Source organism: Alosa pseudoharengus, unplaced genomic scaffold, assembly GCF_046254945.1.
Source record: "Alosa pseudoharengus isolate Yale_2024_CS ecotype anadromous, Long Island Sound unplaced genomic scaffold, YU_APseudo_1.1 YU_APseudo_1.1_scf_22, whole genome shotgun sequence".
Classification (NCBI taxonomy): domain Eukaryota; kingdom Metazoa; phylum Chordata; class Actinopteri; order Clupeiformes; family Clupeidae; genus Alosa; species Alosa pseudoharengus.
The window spans coordinates 21,930,543-21,949,710 of NW_027468680.1; the positions used below are offsets into that span (position 1 = coordinate 21,930,543).

General features: G+C 44.6%; 1 protein-coding gene across 3 annotated transcripts in view; it reads right to left on the reverse strand.

The window, feature by feature from the left end:
- Window positions 1–19,168, reverse strand: part of LOC143138898 (connector enhancer of kinase suppressor of ras 3-like) — a 46,409-nt gene extending 27,241 nt beyond the window's left edge. The window contains exons 1-2 of one of the 3 annotated variants that reach the window (XM_076299348.1): window positions 18,877–19,152; window positions 4,647–4,810 (exon numbers count right to left, since the gene is read on the reverse strand). In XM_076299348.1, the coding sequence (XP_076155463.1) occupies window positions 4,647–4,810; window positions 18,877–18,937 (225 nt within the window). In that variant the 5' untranslated portion in view covers window positions 18,938–19,152. Of the gene's footprint in view, window positions 1–4,646; window positions 4,811–18,876 lie in introns of all 3 variants that reach the window. The other 2 variants (XM_076299347.1, XM_076299349.1) reach the window with 2 other exon arrangements.

A 19,168-nucleotide genomic window follows, 5' to 3' on the forward strand; every position in this document is an offset into this window, starting at 1 on the left:
AGTGTAAGCAGTGCTACCATCAAGCTTTAGATCCAAAAGCCCTTAGGTTTTCAATCCGTCAGAGACCATCAACTGCTAGATTTGACATTTGACATTTAAAATCCTCCAGTTGTCAGATGTTCAGAGGCGGAAAGTTACTCATAAACAGACACCATCATGTCAGTTCAGGTCAGTGCAAAACCATAGATAGATGTGACTGGAAAAGGTAAGGTAGTTTGATCTTCCTGTGTCACCACCACCACATTTAAGAATGTTTTGGCCATTCCACAAGCTAAACATAAAAATGTACACATTCCACCTTGTTATTCTTCAAACTATCAGTGGTACATGTTGAACAACAGTGAAATAGGTCAAAGACTCTTGAATAGTTGGCCAATAGTTGGTGTGTTGCTTAATTTAGAAACTGAATCTGGCGACTTCATTCCTTATAAATATCATGGAAAGAATGCATTTGACCCAGAGTTCTTGAATCAGGAGCCTCCTGTTTTGGCCTTTACAGTGAACATTCATGCCAGGCTCCTGCATTTTAACCTAACCTAACGTGCTGAGCAAAGGGAATAGTTTGGATCTAGCTTAATCTGAATTTACAAGTGTAACCCCCTAGTGAGTTACCATTTTAATAGAAAAGGTGAAAGTGAAAGTTGCCATGTGGTAACCAGACACAATTGACAAAATAGTAGAACGTGGTCAGGCAACCAAAACGCATCAGTAATTTATTAAGGCAAAGACATGGGCGAGATCTAATCAGAACACAAACAGCATTGTTGTGTCTAGCACACACACAAATAAACATGCTTCCAGACGTAAGCATCCTTTTGTTCACTACAGACTGCTGAGCAGCTCTGGCGAGGAAGCCATTCTGCCATTTGTTTTGGTTCAAATAACACCTCCCAGACCCCTTGAGACTTCTCCACACAGATGTTTTTAACTGTCGCACAGTACTTGGGAGAGACATAAAACTGAGGGTGCAAGTGGCTTCCACCACGTCAGATTAGTTTTAAATTGAAAGCATTCGAAGGCCTCTGCTTGCTTGCTGTGTCAGCCCAGGGACAGCTTTGACAGGTTTACGGCCAGGGCCGCTTTGAAAACGTTCAGCCCGGGAAGCTGTGTGAGCAAACCCATGTCCTGCCAGTGGAGCCACATGAAAAATGAAGCAGGACTATTGAAACAGCAGGTCTCTTCCCCAAGTCCCTGCAGTCAGAGGTGGGAACAGACACCATCACCTGGGATGGCCATTGGGATACAACAAGGGGCTCTGTGGGACGAGCTCCCCTGTTCTACAAGCACCAAGGCAAGAACTTCAACTTAGCCCTGGTGACAGGTGGGGGTCCACATCTGTTTCTGTCTCCTCCCGAGACACACTCTGGAGTTTTCTGCCGAGGGAGAGAGAGAGAGAGAGCTCTCCTGCACTGGTAATGCACCACACATTCCACCTCTCACTTGGCTTCAAACAGCCTTAATGTCTATTCCAGACCTCTAAGACAATAGGTGGTTTCTTTCCTTAGAAAGGGCCACAAGGCTTTGGAAGAGCACTAGAGAGGTGCAGGGTTTCAGAGGAGGTTCTGTTGGAGTCATCACAGCCCATGAAACGCAGCTCTTTTCATTAAGCTATTTCATGACTCCTTTGTGAGAACGGCTTGTTCTGATGGCTTTTACCTCACAGGGGATACCAGATCAAGACCTGAGTAGAGGATGATTCTAAACTAGGAAAGAGATGCTATATAGTCTGTATATATGTCAGACAGGCACCGGGAAATGCCAATAACATGCAGAACTACAAAAAAGAGCTTAGAAAGGCTTTCAAAATAATGAAGAGACTCAACCCTTGGTCCAAGTTCATGCTCCATCGGTTATTTGAGATTACCACTAGATATTAGGTAAATGCCAGAAATTGGATACAATATTAGGTTAGAATATACTAAGCTGTATTAGGAGACGCACATCTGTGGCTTTGTCTAGCTACCTACCTAGACAAAGTCCTACCTATCAAGCCATATGGTAAAATGTGTGTGATAGGGAAAGGTTTCTGTGTCCAAAACATGGGCATGGAGAACATTCCTTTTAAGGTATCATAACCTTTGAGGAGAACATGGCGAACTCAACATGTTCAACATGCTCAACAACGTGTTACTATTAATGAGATCCCAACTGCCTTAGGAGGTGAAGGAATGTCGTGAAAATAAGGTGTGAAAAATAGGCAAATTCACTGAAGATGATGAAAATGGAGCCTTGATGGAACTTCTCCAGCAGTGACGATGGCCTTGTATTCCCTTTCCAAAGGGTCAGCAAGCGTTCAGCGGCGTCCCCCACACATGCTCCTGGATCTTATTTGTGTGACTTACGCAACTCCTAATATCATTCTCAATTAATGGTGGGTTTATTTAAGATTACATATCATGTCAGGGAACACAGTGAAAACATAGGCAGAATTTATGAAGAGGATCAAAAGAAAACAATTTGGGCTTTGCTGAAAGTGGTCCGCCTGGGAGGAGAGGAGTCTGGGCCCAATTAGAGGGGTCTATACGGAGGGGCTCTGGACTTGTGGATGTATGGTATGGCTCAAGTGTTACGACATGAGGATATATCAAAGCTTTAAGCAAACTGGCTTTAAATGTTTCCATGTGTCCTCTGCTTTCACTACAAATGACTACACCTTATCTGTTAGACAGGAGATCACAGAGATCTATATGGAGTCGAGCGAGAACATTTCAAAGCCATCTCATTTAGGAGGATTTGTTTCTTCTACCGAAACAGCCATATACACATTTGGGACTGTTTTGTCTGTCTACATAGGATTTTAGGGCATGGGTGGAAAATTGTATGGACATATTACAATAGCCAAACTCATATTACTGTTAAACTCTGCACTTGAAACAGGGCCTGACACTAATTTGGTGGCACAACTGTGTGCAGCTAACCATGTTTGACTTGCTCCACTTGTCTGGTTGTGTTACAGCAAAGTCCTTTTAGGCAAGTCCCTCCACTCGGCGGCCATATGGCAACGCTTTTTGGGCACTCGTCGGGCATCCATTTCGGCAGAAATGCGCGTGCGCAAGGCTTCACGACACCAATCTTGCTCCAGCGGCGAGATCACAACACATGATTGGCACGATGTCTTCACAACACACCATATGATTGGCTCAATGTATTCACATATCGACGTTTTGCAGAGGAAGGGGTGTGATATGTGTCGTAACGGCCATATTGGCGTTACAAAGTAGCCCCATGCATTTCTATGGAGGATTTTTTGAGTGCTGTGTCTCCTCATTAGAAAGTCTCTGGTTACAGTATGTAGTTGAAGTTGTATGTGCACATGTACAGTATGTGTCAGGTAAATTCAGTCATGCTCCAACAGGCAGCTGATCAACTAATCAAGCTTTAGCGCATGACTTCACATGCATACTATAGCTTTAGTGCATGACTATTAGAGACTATTCCTGAGTTCCAGGCTCTATAAAATCAGCATTACCAAAGACTTATGAAAAGTCTAATGCTAGTGTAAATTAAAACAAGGGAGTGTAGGCAGGAGAGTACAAGCCAGGAGAGTACAGCCAGTTGAAATAAAGGTAATGCATGGCTGAAAACACATCAAAACACCTCCGTGGTTGGAGATTGAATCAGTCTGTGCTGCCACGCAGCAGTTTTGACACAGGAAGTAGTCAGACAGGAAGTGGTCAAATCCCAAATCAGTCCTCATCTACACAAACAGAGAGTTGGCTGTGACTTAAAACTCACATTGGATGTATTTAGTCTTTCAGCGTATCTCCACCTCTTCTACACTTTCGCGGCTACTCCCTTTCCCCTCTCCTTTGAAACGGTCATGCTGAAGGTCTAGTTAAGACAGTCTAGCCTGCAGTAAATCCACTGCTGGCAGTTTTTTTTATAGCCGTCGGCTGACAAGCTAGTCAGATTCTAGCACTCTATGAAGTCCTCCAACAGATTTTCCCATGAGTCTCTGGTTGTGTGCAGACATTTTGTCCCGATACTGGAAAAAGTAAACACTGAGGCTACATCCACCTATGGTTCACTTATCATTTCTATTTTACTCTCCATAACTGATGGGGCAGAATGAGAGGGCGACACTAGTGTTACTTCACCAACACCACTCACTGCATTGTGATAAGCAGCTTAAGACTGCCACACCAAACTACTCAAACAACCACAAATTTAAAACATGTTCTCCCCATCTCAGATAACATCAAATGACCAATAACTTTAATGGCCCTTCCCTGTGTGAAAGTGCCCGCTCACACTCCCAAGTGAGCAGTGTGGGAATGCCAAGAGGCTTCCTGCTCTATTGACTGGTGCAGCTTGAAGCTGAGGCAGCTAGACCAGGGACTGTTGCCCAGGACTGGTTGGCCCTAAGCAGGGCACAGCGGAGGGTAGGGTGAGGGCTAATGGCCCATAGCTCGCAGAGCTACATCTCTCTGATCTCTTCTTAATGCTTGGATACGCTCCACCATCTGTCCCAGCCAGCCCGGTGCACTTTCAGGGCCACACAGACCAGACTGCTGTGACAAGCACAACAGCAACAGAAGCTTGCGTGCCAAATTTTCACCCAGTGCAGTGTTGGGCATTGAGATATTGCCAGGTTCAGACAAAGTGAGCATAGTGAGTAAAACGAGAAGAATAGTGAATATACTAACCAGAGCACAGAGCAGGTCCACCGCCTCCAGGACCAGCTCCTGATGGCCGATCCGGGACACCCCCAGTTCCTCCAGGTCCTGGTGGGAGATCTTTAGCAGCTGCTCCCCATTGATCTTCTCCCGCTCAAAGTTATGGATGTACTGCTGGAGGCTATCATCCAGTCCTAGGCAAACAAGAAGAATGGGGGACAAAGAGACAATAGAAAATTGATAACGGCATTAGAACAATAACCAATTCAATTTAATTCAACTACGGAATCTTTGTATGCCCACGAGGCCTAACAGTGAAAAACATATGTTGTGGTTATATGCTAAAATAAGGACATGTGTGGCCGGGTGACCTCTTAGCATATTGACACACATGTGCAGTCTAACTAAAACAGGTTCCCCGTGCAACAGTTTCAACTGAGCAGGTGCGTCACCCAGATAGATGGAGAGAGAGATAACAGTGGAACCATAACAGATAGGACAACGCCAGATAACAGAGGCCCCATAAACTGCCATCCCATAAACACCTGGCCTTAGGTGTTATGTTGGTTAAACAATGGAAGTAAAAATCTGTTGGGTCAACTCTGGTCACGGTCAGCAACTTTAAATTTATTTAACGACTAATGCTACTCAGGCCACATTTGGTGGACACACAAAGAAACTGAAGTTTGAAACTGAAAGATCTTATTCTATTCTTAGCTCTGTTCACTGCAGTTATTCCGGTCCTTCCCTTAGAGAAATCAGATGAAGGAGCAAACTGAAGTTAAAATCCCTGAATGGAGCGGGTGCTGAGAGCTGGAACTTTTGTTTGGCCAAAGAATTGTCACTTGCGTGTTATATAATGGCCTTGCTTCCTTGATCCTCTCAGAGAATGCAAATGGACACGCAAGCACGAATAAGAAAGGGTCAGCTTGGCTCTCACAGGAACTCACATCTGATATCCTACCACACACACACACACAGACACAGACATAGACATACACACACACACACACACACACACACACACACACACACACACACACACAGAGAGAGAGAGAGAGAGAAAAAAACAATGGCCCTCTCTCATTCGGGCTGACCACCTCTGATGTGACAGCGGGGCAAAGAATGAGCTGGTGGGGGGTGGGTGGCAGGCTAGAGGAGGGTGGCGTCTCCCCTCTCAAAGGCAGCTCTCAGAGGGGGCAGCTGCAGCGGGCTGGCCCTGGGCCCCGGACTCCTGAAAGGCCCGTCAGCTGAGACACAGCTAAGGCCTCCAGTGTTAGAAGCTAAATACACGTCCCTGGACCCCCCCCCCCCCCCCCCCCCTTCCACCCACCCCCACCCCTTCCCTCTCTTCTTTACCCATCATCCATCTCCTGAAGACAGGCCACCTAGGAAAGAGCAGTGGATTGTTGTGTGCTGAGAGGCACCCAAGAAAAAGCCTGTCGGTCTGTGCAGAGGGGTCTGTGTGCTGCACATAGCCTGGTATGTTGGGGATGCTCTCCCTGCACTGTCACGCCCTGGGCAGTGCGATCCTGTTACAGAGAATGTGGATGAGCTGAAGGTCTCGAGTGGACTGTTGTGTTTCCAGATCTGATTTCAGATATTAAAGGAAGGCCTTAATCAAGCAGCCCGGAGGGGTGAGGGGTGGGGTGTACGGCTCTACGATGACACGCACCGACACACACAGTCAGACACACACACACACGCACAGTTGAGTTGAGTTCAGCTGGTCATATCTGCAGAAACTTTAAGAGATAATGTCTGCACCAGTAATGCATTAATACGTCTGAAGTCTGTATTGGTTGCTGTCAAAACATTTTTCACATACTCCTCAGAGAATTCCCATGCAAGCAATGCTGAATTTGGGTCTCATCCATACTTGGAGTGGTTCAGGGCCACAGGAATTTGCTTTAATGATTGACCGCAACTGTAAGGGAGAGACCCCGAATCAAAGTGGAAAAGATCCAAGACAAACAGAGACTCAAAAATCTAACCTCCACCGGATATACTGGAGAAATAGTAATAGAAGGGTGCAAAAGTGTCTTCTTTCGGCTTTCACAGTCTACTTGTGCTAAGCAGGCATTTCCAGAGGACCGGGTGCCATTCTCCCTCGGATCTTTCCGGACACCGGCGATGAAGGGGGAAAGGAGAGCGGCGCTGGAATGCCTTTGAGTGATTACAGGGCACGCTCAAGCCCACTCCTTGTGGTTTGCTTTCATTACAGCTAGGGTTGGGTATCGTTTGAATTTGAACGATTCCGATTCCAATTCCGATTTCTTATTTCGATTCCGGTTCCTAGCGATTCTCGATTCCGATTTTTTTAAGAGGCTGGGTCAAAAAAAGTTTAGGATATTTTAAATGAGCTAGCTAACCATCGGTTTTTCTCAGGGTATCTGCACATTTTCCAAGTGCAAATTTAAAGACTTTTAAGACCTTTTCAAGACATCTAAATGAAACTTAAGACTATACCACGGCAAAAAGATATATATGACTGTTTATGCAATAGTTTTTTTTTCTTACTAATTTTAACCCCCACCCCATTTTGGATGTCTACAGAAGTTACCAAATATAATTTGGCGAAAGAAAAATAATTGTGTGTGAATTACCTTCAAAGCTAAATGCCCAAATTTAGGGTCTGGGCTGCTTGCTTTTGAAGCTGGCTGTACATATTTGGTTTTGCTTACTGCTGAGGCTGACTGTTCTTCACCTGTGTCTGTAGTAGCCTAGGCTACTTGCCAAAGACATGTGCACTGGACTTTTAAAAGTTAGACTAAGCTATTTACATATTTTAATAAGCCTACTTTATATAATTTACTATGTGCATCTATTGTCCAATATGCAGCACAGCAAATTAAAGTTAATCCACTACTTTACATTTTGCATACCAGTTGTATCTAAACCAACCAAAGCTTGACTGAAACATTGTAAAACCATTGACTTGTTTTAAATTAATTAAGAGACAGGTCCTCCTCGCATGATCCTGCTGAAAACCGCTGGTTTCATATCAAGCACGCACATATTATGAACACACGTTTTTATGTAGCCAGTCACCGACATTCAAAAAATATGCGGTTAGAGTTTACAACTTTTGCAAAGTAGGCCTAGCCTACTGGGAAACGCTGGCCGGCAAGCAAGCTGCTGGCAGATATTACAGGTAGGCTATTATAACTTAGACAGATATTTTCTTCCCTAGGCTAGGCCAGCAACACACGCTGGAAAGATGCAAACAGATCAACTTAACATATACAGTATTTCCTCCTAATTGCGAAGCACTGCACATAATTTGACCAGCAGTCTTCGCGTCCATAGTTTGTGAAACGATGCTGCGTCCGAGCAACGATTTTAGATGCCAAGCGCAACTCCAAAAAGGAGAACAAATGAGCGTCCGGCTTGAGGCTGCGCCGGACGCCGGACAGGGCTTTTAAAATCCATATGTCCGGCCTAAATTCGAACGTATGGCCAACCTATCGCTCTTTCTTTCTCTTGCTCATTCTACCGTATGCTTCCTTATTCCACGTCCTGTATATCTCTCTGGCCTCAGCTACACCACGAAAACGTCAGGCATATTATTTTGTACATAGGCCTACTGTATTATTACTGTTTTCACTCCTTTAACCACACCCGTGAAAAACATCTTCACTCTGCAACCACTACACTTCCTCCCGTAGCCTAATAGCCTAGTAATTTATACAATTGCGTTTTAAATACACGAAACTGGATTGAGACATCACTCGCTCTCTTGCACTCGCTGGCGGTCCCATACGCACATTTAATACCTCTCTTTCGAAAATTCAATTGTATTTAAGACTATTTAAGGATCCGTGGTAACCCTGCTTTCTGAATGAAATAGTCTGACCTTCTCCATGAATTTTAATTCTATGAACTATGCGCTTCTTCGTTGGTGTTCAGCCTTTTCTTCTTTAGGTCGGCGGACTGGGAATCGAAACTAGGAATCGAAATTTAAACTTTTGAACGATTCCGGGAAAATCGCAAAGATAGTCCCGGTTCCAACCAATACTCGATATTCGATACCCAAGCCTAATTACAGCTCGACGTGGCTCCGCAACACTGAAATTAACATCTCTCTCAAGCCCTGCTAATGAGAACCCTTCAGTGGGGACTGCAGCAAAGACCTTCTGCATTTCCATTGCTGTTTTCTGACGAAACAAGGATAAGAAAGAAACAGCACAGCACAGGACTGATTATCCTTCTTTTGAGAGAGTGGGTAAAAAATTCCAGCAGCCCCCCCCCCGTCTCCATACCCTCTTCATGGGGACTCTGGAATCTGCAGTCCCCCACAGATCCCACCTCACAGGTCTCGGTGTCTAATTGGGTTGTTTTGAAGCTGGGCAGGGCAGTTCTGCTGGCCACCCGCATGAAGCGTCGTCCCACCTGCCTGCTGTCTCTCTTCCACCAAGCAACACTAATGGCTTTAATTGAGAAGTCCTCTACAAGAAGAGGCTGGGGGAAATGCTGTCCGTCAAGTCACAACCGATCTTTCCCATGGGTCTCAAACACACACACAGAGAGAGAGAGAGAGAGAGAGAGAGAGAGAGAGAGAGAGAGAGAGAGAGAGAGAGAGAGAGAGAGAGAGAGAGAGAGAGAGAGAGAGTTCTCACACAGGGCTGATACAGCATTTTATAACACTGCCAAAGAGATCAATGGCTTTAGGGTGTGTGATAGAGACTATCAGTTTCAAATGGTGAGGTAAACACAAAAGAGGACGATAGTGTGTCACTTTAGTGTGATTTGAACAAAGGAGTGAGATCTTTTCAGAGCATGAGAACATGCGTTTGAAAAAGAAGGAGAAAATATTTTCACTGAAATCATAAACACTTAAGATTTTCAGTCAATCATGGGGAGATGTCACAATAAGGCCACTAGCATTTATTTTACTGAAATACCAGTAATAGTGATGAAATTAAGTGCTCCGAGTGAATCAGAGCAGAATCACTATACAATTGATGTTTTAATAAAAAGCAATTCAACCTTTTCAATTATAAATATTTGTACTTTTGACAGAGCAATTCAAGTAGTGATTTTTGTTTTGTTATGAGGACCTAATATCTGACAGCCCAAATCCCTAATGAGCCAAAAACAGTAGTGGTGCAAATGAGTTTCACTTGCATGCATCAGCCACAATATCCAACACCAGCATGTCATGGGGACCATACGTCCCGCCTGGGCCAGTGAGAACCCTCAAGAGGTCAACATATGGTTGAGGTTGACTTGGGCTATTTTCTCTGTAACTCGAGGCGCTGGGTTCCCTTTTGAAAGCCTGATTGATTTTCACAACAATGGAGGATGATTGGCCCAGCTCAGTGCGGCCACCATCATCCCGTCATTAGTAGTCTGTCCTTCTATCAACATGACCCTTAGAGGGCAACGAGTTTGGGGGGATATGACCAGGGCCCAGGGGACCCCTGCTGTTCCGTGTAGGGCTCACAGTATACAAGGCCTCCCTGGTGGATCCTCTCCTCCCCTCCTCTATGGATCACAGACTCTTAATGGATAAGGGCTAGGCATCGAAACTACAAAGAAGCAACAACAGGTTCATGAGAGTTTGCCCTGCATGGCTGAAACTCCTGAAGGACGTTGTTGGCCAGTTGACCTCATCGTCAGGACATGATCAGACTCCTTTTGGCAGCTGCTTCTGCACCCCCTCCGCTGCGGTCTCTTTATTCTGCTCCATCGATGATCCCAAACACTTCCTGACTAACATCCTTAGGAAGTACAGAAACGGCAAGCCTCTGTTTCTTTATTTTGAAGACCAAGCCCTTGAATTTTGGGCAAAAACCAAGGAATGTTCCAGGGAGCCAGACTTTTGGAGATGCATGATAATTTTGTGATTATCCCAGTCTCAGGGAAATTGTACATCCTGAGTGTTTGTCAATTGTATTTTCTGGACACAAAATAGTACCTACTATAACAACCAATTACAACAGATCCCTGCACAACAACATATGGAGAATCTCTTGCTTATTTTTTGAATGCACACAGAATCAATGTTGTCGAATGGATTTTTACCCTAAGACAGGCTTTAGCCTGATGGTGAACTCGATACCCTCACAGTAGTAATGAGCTACAGCTTTTTGGTGCCACGCACATCTGTTCTGGCAGGAAACACCTCGGTGCCCCCTCCCTTTCACAATCTGGATGCAAACTCCCCAAACCCCGCGCCCCCCCCCCCCAACCCCCAAATCCTACTCTTCTGCTCCTCACCCAGCCACCTCCTTAAATCCATCCAAACCCCATCCATCCGCCTCCTGCTCTGGTGTATGTATGGTGCAGAGGAGGCTTATGTTCTCAGGGTTTGATTACTACTCGAGGGAGAAAGAGGCTTTCCACGTCCCCCAGAATGCAGCCCTCCTGCTGGGGCTCCCTGCCCCTGTCTAGCCCCCCTCCTGGGCCTGGCCGTGCCCCGCCACTGGTGGCCACTGGGAAAGCCGGTGTACACAATAGCACTGTCACTGTAACTCTCTCCCCCCATTTTATTTAGACTTCCAGTGAACCTGTGGGGATCGAAGGAATGTCCATTGTTCTCCAAAGGCGTCCCATTGTGGGAATTCCAGCGGGCCACAATGCTATTCTATGGACAGACCCCTTGGGCCAGCGAAGCCTGCAAGAGCTGCAATTAAAAAAAAACTCTCCCTGAATGTGCAAAGCTGTCCCCCTAATGCATGACTTCACAGAGCCTCAACAAGACCCAAACAGAGCCTGTGTTAATGGGACAGTTACATAAGGGTTGAAAGGGTTGGACACTTTGTCTGTTGTTGTGTGAATCAACAGCCCCTTCCTTATCAATGTTGAAATGTTTCTAAAATCATCATCCAACGGCGGCGGTGGAGTAGGAATGTGAAGTTTGTGTCAACCCACAGGGTTCTCTCTGAAGAGAAAATTAATGGCTTGAGGACTGATGGGCAAAGGTTCACACAGCTCTGATTGCAAAACTAACCAGTCAGTTGGCTTGCACTTCCTCACCATGCTGCCCCGCTGTACTGTCAATTGGGGAAAACAGAGCCTCTGATGGGGCTAAGGATAAGCCTGACACTGCGCTAGGCCTCGGGCAGTTTCGGCTGCTGGAGAGGTCATCTTTTTGACCTTTTGGCCCATAACGCATGTGACCCACGTGGCTGTGGTAGGATGGGGGTGAAACAGGAAGAAAGGCCTCGAGCACAAAGGAAAGCTCTGTAACAGGTTCACTTAGCATCAGTTCAAGGAAGGCTGGAGGCTGCTACATACAGGCAATAATGTAGGTGTCAGCACTTTTAGCTTATCCACTCCCATTATTTCTTCAGCATAGCTTATCTTTTACGTTCACTAACTAAATAAAAGCATTGACAAGCACAAAGACTCTTTAAGTTCAAGACCGTGCAGAAGAATCTAACCATTTACTTGGATTGATTGTACTTGTACTATAAAGCCAATGTTATCTCTGAATCTTTTTTTTTCTCATCTATTTTGGCCAACTGAATGGCAAAAGGTAGACTGGACCATGCTTTTTGGATCAGCCGGGAGCAATGTCTGGGGGCCTGCGTAATGCTAGTGGTTTTGGAAACTCGTCTCACCCCCCCACACACATAAACACTCATCACTCACCGACATGGAAGCCATGCCGCTCGTTACCACTGACATAAACAACTGTGAGAGTGGCTTAGTAACAAAGGGGCGACAAAAACGTCCCCGGTGTTTTAACATCGGGCGCGGAGCTCTTAGCAGACCAAGTGCGGTTGCTGTTTTTTCAAAGAATGAGTATAGTATAGTCTTTGTGAAAGGCATAGCGCAAAGAAAGTGTCAACTGAAAGTGGTTTTCAGAGGGAAAATACAAAAGATGAGAGTCTAAACCATTGTCTACAGCAGTCACCAAAACCTACCAAACTAAAACCATTATTTTTAAATTAAATTACTCTCATACTCAAGCTGACAGAACTCCCACACATTTCATTCAGTCAAGGCTGAGGATACCTTGACCCATCCTTGGCTTAGTGCAATAGAGATGCCATAGAGATGTGTTTCTTGATGTTGTTTGCTACAATCTTGGTGGTCCATTAATCCATTATTCAGGAATCTGGTGTTATATTATAATCAAAACCAGTTCAACCAATAAACAACCACCTTCCACACAAATAACATACATCAAAAGAAAACCGGATTGAGCACTCTACTAAAACAGCTGTGTGGAACCATATGGCTTATGTCATAAAACACAGTACCTTCCTCTGGTAAATAAGTGGGATAGGTCTCCTCTGATACGCAAATGAAGTGGCACTTTTTCACAAGCCTCTGCACAATCAGCTGGTGTAGCTATGGGCGATTTTCTTAAGAGCATTAAGCATTAAGAGCACAACTCTTGTGTTTGTGCCAAGCTAAGTGCCAACACTGGGCAAAGGAGAGCCTATGATTGCATGCTAGCTGGGGGTAAATCAACCATTTATATACAGTCAATGGGATAAACAAACACAAGCCCATGCCGCTATGGCAACAGGTTTGTGAGAGATGCGGGAAGCGGGCTTTAGAACACTTTAGATTTACAGCCTAGGCCCTATGCCTTGGCCCCTTTGGGTCACTGGAGGAGGAGATGAGGGTCAAATAGATTGACTGCATCGCTCTTTAAACCAACCCGCACATAAAACACTTTCAAGCTTTGAACACAATTTAGTAACAACTAAGAGACGTCATTATTTACACATTTACTCTCCTGCTGATCGTTAGGGAGGTACAGAGGCTATGTAGGGTGGACATCTTGGCACCTGACTATACTGGCTATTTGAAATCCCTGAGAAAAACGGAATTGTGCACAACCAGACCTTATCTGTTCCAGGTAAGGTTCAGCTGGTAAAAGGGATGATACTTGATGTCACCGACTGACACTTAAAATCGGACTCCTCAGAAGCTGTCAGGACACCTGAGATGGGAACTGGAACTGTGGGGGTTTTCAGTGGCAGGGTGGTGGCAGGCGGGAGCCTGGGAATATGACTGACTGACTGATGCCTGGTGGTGCTTGTTGATGAGTCAGACGACGAATCGTGATCTGTGGTATCTGGGAGTGACAGCATGACTGCCTGATCTGACACCAACGGGGTAGGAGTGAGTCACGGTGCTGATGTCACAAACGTGGGGGGAGATTGGGGATTTGTTTGCGAGGGGGTTAGTGATGGACTATGACAAAACATAGAAAACTCAAGCTAGAAAACTTACTCACAAGTGTTTATCTGTATCTGCAAAGTGCTGCAACATACAGATGGAACTCCCTCTCTTAACCTAAACCTTCAACATGCAGTTGTCTTTCTATCACCATATATCTATTTACCTCCACATCTGCACAAAATCGTGGTACTTTGTCCTAACAGCTTTGTAGTTTTTGTGAAATTCTGCTGTCAATGACAAACAAACAGAGAAACAAACAGCACTGAAAATATAACCTTCATGGTGGAGGTAATAAAACATTCTACACTGACACAATGTTTTGAAATCATAAAAGTACTTTCGAAGTAGATCAGTATTTCCTGATATTTATTGGTGAACAAGGTGTAATGTGTATAGATGATGACTATGAACAGCTGCTATTACAGGTTTAATTGCAGTTCTCTCCTTTCTTCTCATCACTTCCTCCTCAGCTCTCCCTGTCCTTCACCTCGTTCCTCTTTCGTGGCTCCATCTGTCCCCTGGTCAAGCCACAGGCATTGTCCACTCACGTCCTTTTTAACCTGGGTTTCACGTTCCATTTAATAGGGAGATTTGTTTTGGGTTTCTTCCACATTCATCATGTGTTTGTACTTTGCCATTTAGTTCTTGCTTTCAGTAAAACTCAAAACGTTCACTGTTAAAGGAACTGCAAAATAAATAAAAAAAATGCCATTGCCTTTTGCCACTATTGTGTTGTGTGAAAGATTTAAACTCGTCAAACTTTATGTAGGTCAGTTCCTGACCTTCTGATTTCAGCATTGACTGGAAAAAGGCACATGGGGGCACAATATAATGGCATCTTGCTTTCCCCATAGTACTTAACAGAAGCAGGGGAGAAGCCAGACAGAATTTCCCAGAATGCCACGCTTCACATGCTTTGTATTTGAGCAGCAACACCCTTCCCCTGTTTACTCAAGTGCAGGTGTTGGATGAGAGACTATTATGCGTTGACCTTTCCAAGCACTCAGAGGCACATCAAATGCTTTAGCGCTTTTCTAAAGCTGTGCCAACTCTGTCGAGGAATAGTCTTTATCTAAACCTACTTTTACCTTGATTCTTAAATAGGACATTGTGTATACCAGTCTTTAAAGATCAAACTCATGCCATATGTTAATCTATAGACATTTGTCTTAATGGCCAAACAATATGACCTAGTCAGAGAGGATGTTTCCAGCCAGAGCATTGGTCAGTGAGCTCCCAGTCAACTTTGACTGCAAGTCCGTTGGGAATGACAGAAGGTCTTTACTGACGCAACGTTGGCAACGTTGCCTGAAACTTGGGACAGATCTCTGACAAACCCTGAAGAAAATTCAACCACAACCACCACAAAAACCTTTAGGCAAAACAAGGCAAGGCCTCCAGTTTGTTGGTTACCCACAGCACCAGAACGAGTTAAACAGATGCTAGACAGAGACCAGACCTGTTTTACAATTGCTTTAGTCATGTGAGGGGGGACGAAAGAAGACATGCTCGGACATGCTCCTACATATAGAAAAGGCTCTAAAATATTGAATATGTAAAAATATATAAAAAATAAAAAATATTATGTGATGATGAAGCCAATATTATTTATAAAAGGATTGTATATTCATACATACTTGTGCATTTCTCAGTACACAAGACACGTGAAAATCCTCAGTGTTTTTCTATTTCATTTGACAAGAATCACAAGACATTCCTGCCTTTGAGAAACCCCACACAGCTCACTGACTGACTACAAGTGCATAAAAGGACATTAACAAATGTTTTTGTTCACGAGCCACTGAAGTGGCCGCTTTGCTTTGGTAGCCAGCAACATTCTTGTCATACTCGTTAGTTATTTAAACACGGGCCAGACCATGTGGTTTTGATAGGACTCAAAAACGGTCAGCTCTCTTTAACTAGACTGGAAATAAGCCACTACTCACAAATAAATCCCCCAATTGTTTGACAAAACCTCACAAATAGTCTGTGACAAAACTGAAAATATGTTGCTTTCTGTCTGCGTGTGCTTTTAATAACAGACTGTTGTCCAACTAGCATCTTTTCAGAATCTGGGATGTAGGATGCAAGGCATTACCTAATATCACCTGTTCAGTGATATCCCAGGTGCATTCATTGTACCTGTAAAGTAGTCGGCCACAGAAGTACAATGACATTCCAATAAGAGTTCACAAGGACAGCAAGCTGATCACATATTCTACCCCCAACGAATGGGTGGAACTGGAAGCTTGCCAAATGGCAGCATTAGGCAAGACTGTAGGTCTCTGCGGCATTCCCCAGCCTCTCTCAGGGAATTCCATCGATCCCGTGGATTAAGGCACCAGCCTCGACGCAGCCTGCCGTGTCCTGTCCATCTTTCTGCATGACTAAGCAACCATGGATGTGCACTGACCCCTGTGTGCCAAGCTACCTGAGGTTGCATTTTTCCCATTGCGCTAAGCTCTGTGTTTTCAGAGGCCAGCGCTATTACGGGACAGAGATGGCCAACCTCCGCAGTCACTAAGCTCAGATGATCTCCAGATTTGCATTGGATGCGGGGAGAGCTTGAGTGGAGTGCCAGCCAACTTGGCACAGGAGCAGGTGACCTTTTTGTCACGTTCAAAAAGCCACGCAGCAGCATTGATTAGAGACTGTGCATACATTTTGGAGATTTTAGGGCAAACAGCTTATTTACAGAGGGGATAACTATTTCTTTGTATTTCATATCAATGGTTTATACATTTTAATTGAGAAGGCTATAAGTGTGTTTTCACAACAATGAAATCCAAATTTCCTCAGAACACTACCATGGAGGCACCTTGCTTGGGGGCATACCGAGTTTCTTCACAATGACAGTAGTCACTGTTACTCAACTCAAACACCTGGCTGCTGGTTATGCTGTTTTGGTTATGTTGGTCGTTCCCAGCTGTTGCTTAGACATAAAAACATGTAAGTGTTAAGTCACTACAAGAAGAAATCCACAAAAGTGCATGACTAAATGGGCTAATTTGGAAATATGTAATTTGGTTACACAAGTAACTTCTCTCTCATCCTTTATCATGGATGACTCATCTTCTTCAATGATAAAACATCCTCCTCAGGCTGACTCATCAAAGACTCATCAACGTATTTAACATGTTCATGAACTACATAAAATGTAACACTTTCAACACACACCACACACCATAACCGTTAGAATCGAGATGCTGTTCTGACCTTCCTCCATCCCTGTGAGGCCTCTCACCTGGTGCTGGGCGTGTTGCCCTCACACACACACCTGATATGCCTCACTGTGGCCTCTGCCAACGCTTCCCCTTTCATCCCTTCAGATAAAGCCATGCAGCATGTCAGTGGTGGACGCAAGGTGACCAGGTTTGACCGAGCCCACAGTGGCATGTTCCCTGCCTGTGCTTCAGACCCCTCAGTGCCGGTCACCTCAAAGGCCCAGATGTAGGCCACTAGATCATTCGCTCTTTAATCATGGCCCGCTACCTAAAAATAAACCAGCGGCAACATTTCTCACGCCCATTAAAGTACTATGATGACCCAGGCTTTCCAGAGTCCAGGCAGTGAAATATTTTCCTGTGGAGAAAACTTTGGGGGATTCCGGGACTGTACATATTTTGAAGGATAGGTTTCAGTACTGGTTGATAAATCTCGTGCCATTTGAACTTGCCTGCAGGGATCACTGTAGTTGTGTTCGTGTTTGAGATACTTCAGCCAACTTGGAGAGGCATGAAAGGCAGTCGGCAGCCTCTCACTTAGGAGTTGGACAAGTAGGGAGAGACTGGTTCGTGTGAGAGGAAAATATTCGGCAGCATTCTGACATTTCATAGTAGGAGTATGATGTGTGGTTTCACATTTTGGAGCATGACAATGGTCTTCAGACACAGGCTGTGGATGCTTACCAATGTAAAATTAGTAAATAATAATAAATGTCAAGTGCTTATGGGCTGCTGGGTAACCAAACATGACCATTGCAGGGCAGTCATCATACTGCTAAAAACACAAGTTCAAAACGAACCAAAATCCACAAAAGCATCAGTTCTGAAGGATCTGAGTATCAGTCAGCTACTAAATCAGACATCAGCTTTGAGAACTGGTCCACCAGACAAGCTCTCATCAAAACCCAATGGCTACTGAGGGTGGCAGTTTACATTCCTAATCCTCTGCAAGTCTGCATAAAAAAGAGCCTACAGAACGCCTGACCTAATATGAGTTTGGTTGTAACATACATTCATAAACTATGTATTCAGAATTCAAGTTTCACTGGAAAGGCTTCTAAGGGTATTAAGAACAAAATAGCTAAACGGTGAGGTCACTTGCTCATAGCAAGCATACTTCGTTATGCTCACAGCGCTGAATCGGTTTCACTGCGTGGTTCTCGGTCTGGAATGCATGGTATTTTCAGGAAGTTTTTTAAGCTTTCAAAAAGTGACATCAAACGTAGCCATCAGGAAATTGATGTAGACTACGAAGTCCGTCTGACTGAGATTAATCGATTGAATTATTTGTGTCCCGTGACAGTCTCCAAAACCAGCAAGTGACAGATCTGTGGAGTCCAATCCTTGACTTCACTCATCACTCATTGCTAAACGTATTCCGAGGTGCGAAAGATCATACTAGGTTACATTTGTAGCTTTCAACAAAAGTTTGGCTTCAACAGAGTAGCCTACCCTCGACGACCTTCCTTTTTAGGCTACTATTTATTCAGTCTACCACACACTCACAGCTGAACGAATGATCATCCATCCACGACGGCGACAGGGAAAACACTCAAGAACAGAACACTTTCCGACAACTTGAAAAAGCTACCGGTTGTAAACAAATGTTGTAAACCCATGAGTTTATGGACATCCCTAAAGGTCGTAATTTGCGGTCACATTATCATAGCCTACTTATATCCGTATAAATGACAATAGCCCTGGATTCCACAGTTGTTAAACAAGTTACGCGCGGCCAGTAGCGAGTTGCTGAATAGGAAGCCAGTTTCTACGAAACCCGTGGGCTAAACAAAGCTAGGAAAGACACAAGGCACAGAAGAAGACACTTGGGTATTGCTCCGAAAAACTTTTGGGGCAATTATAATTAAGACCAAATTAGACGAACTTACCTCTCATCCAGTCGACAACTTGCTTTGGCGTCCACTTTGTTATTGGCTCCATTGTTTGCATTTTAAAAAACAGTCTTTATGAAAACTTCATAGCCTGTTTCAGCCGTCCGGATTGACTGGATGGATGAGTGTTCCTCAATGCATTATTGTGGTAGTTCCATGCCCTGTCAATATGTTCAACAGCCTCTTCCCTGTAAGTCTTGAGCACTTGGCGTTTGGGAACTTTCATTCACGCATGGGTCACAGACAAGCGGGCGGAGAAAAAAGTCTCGGGGGTTTACCAGTGGTTCAA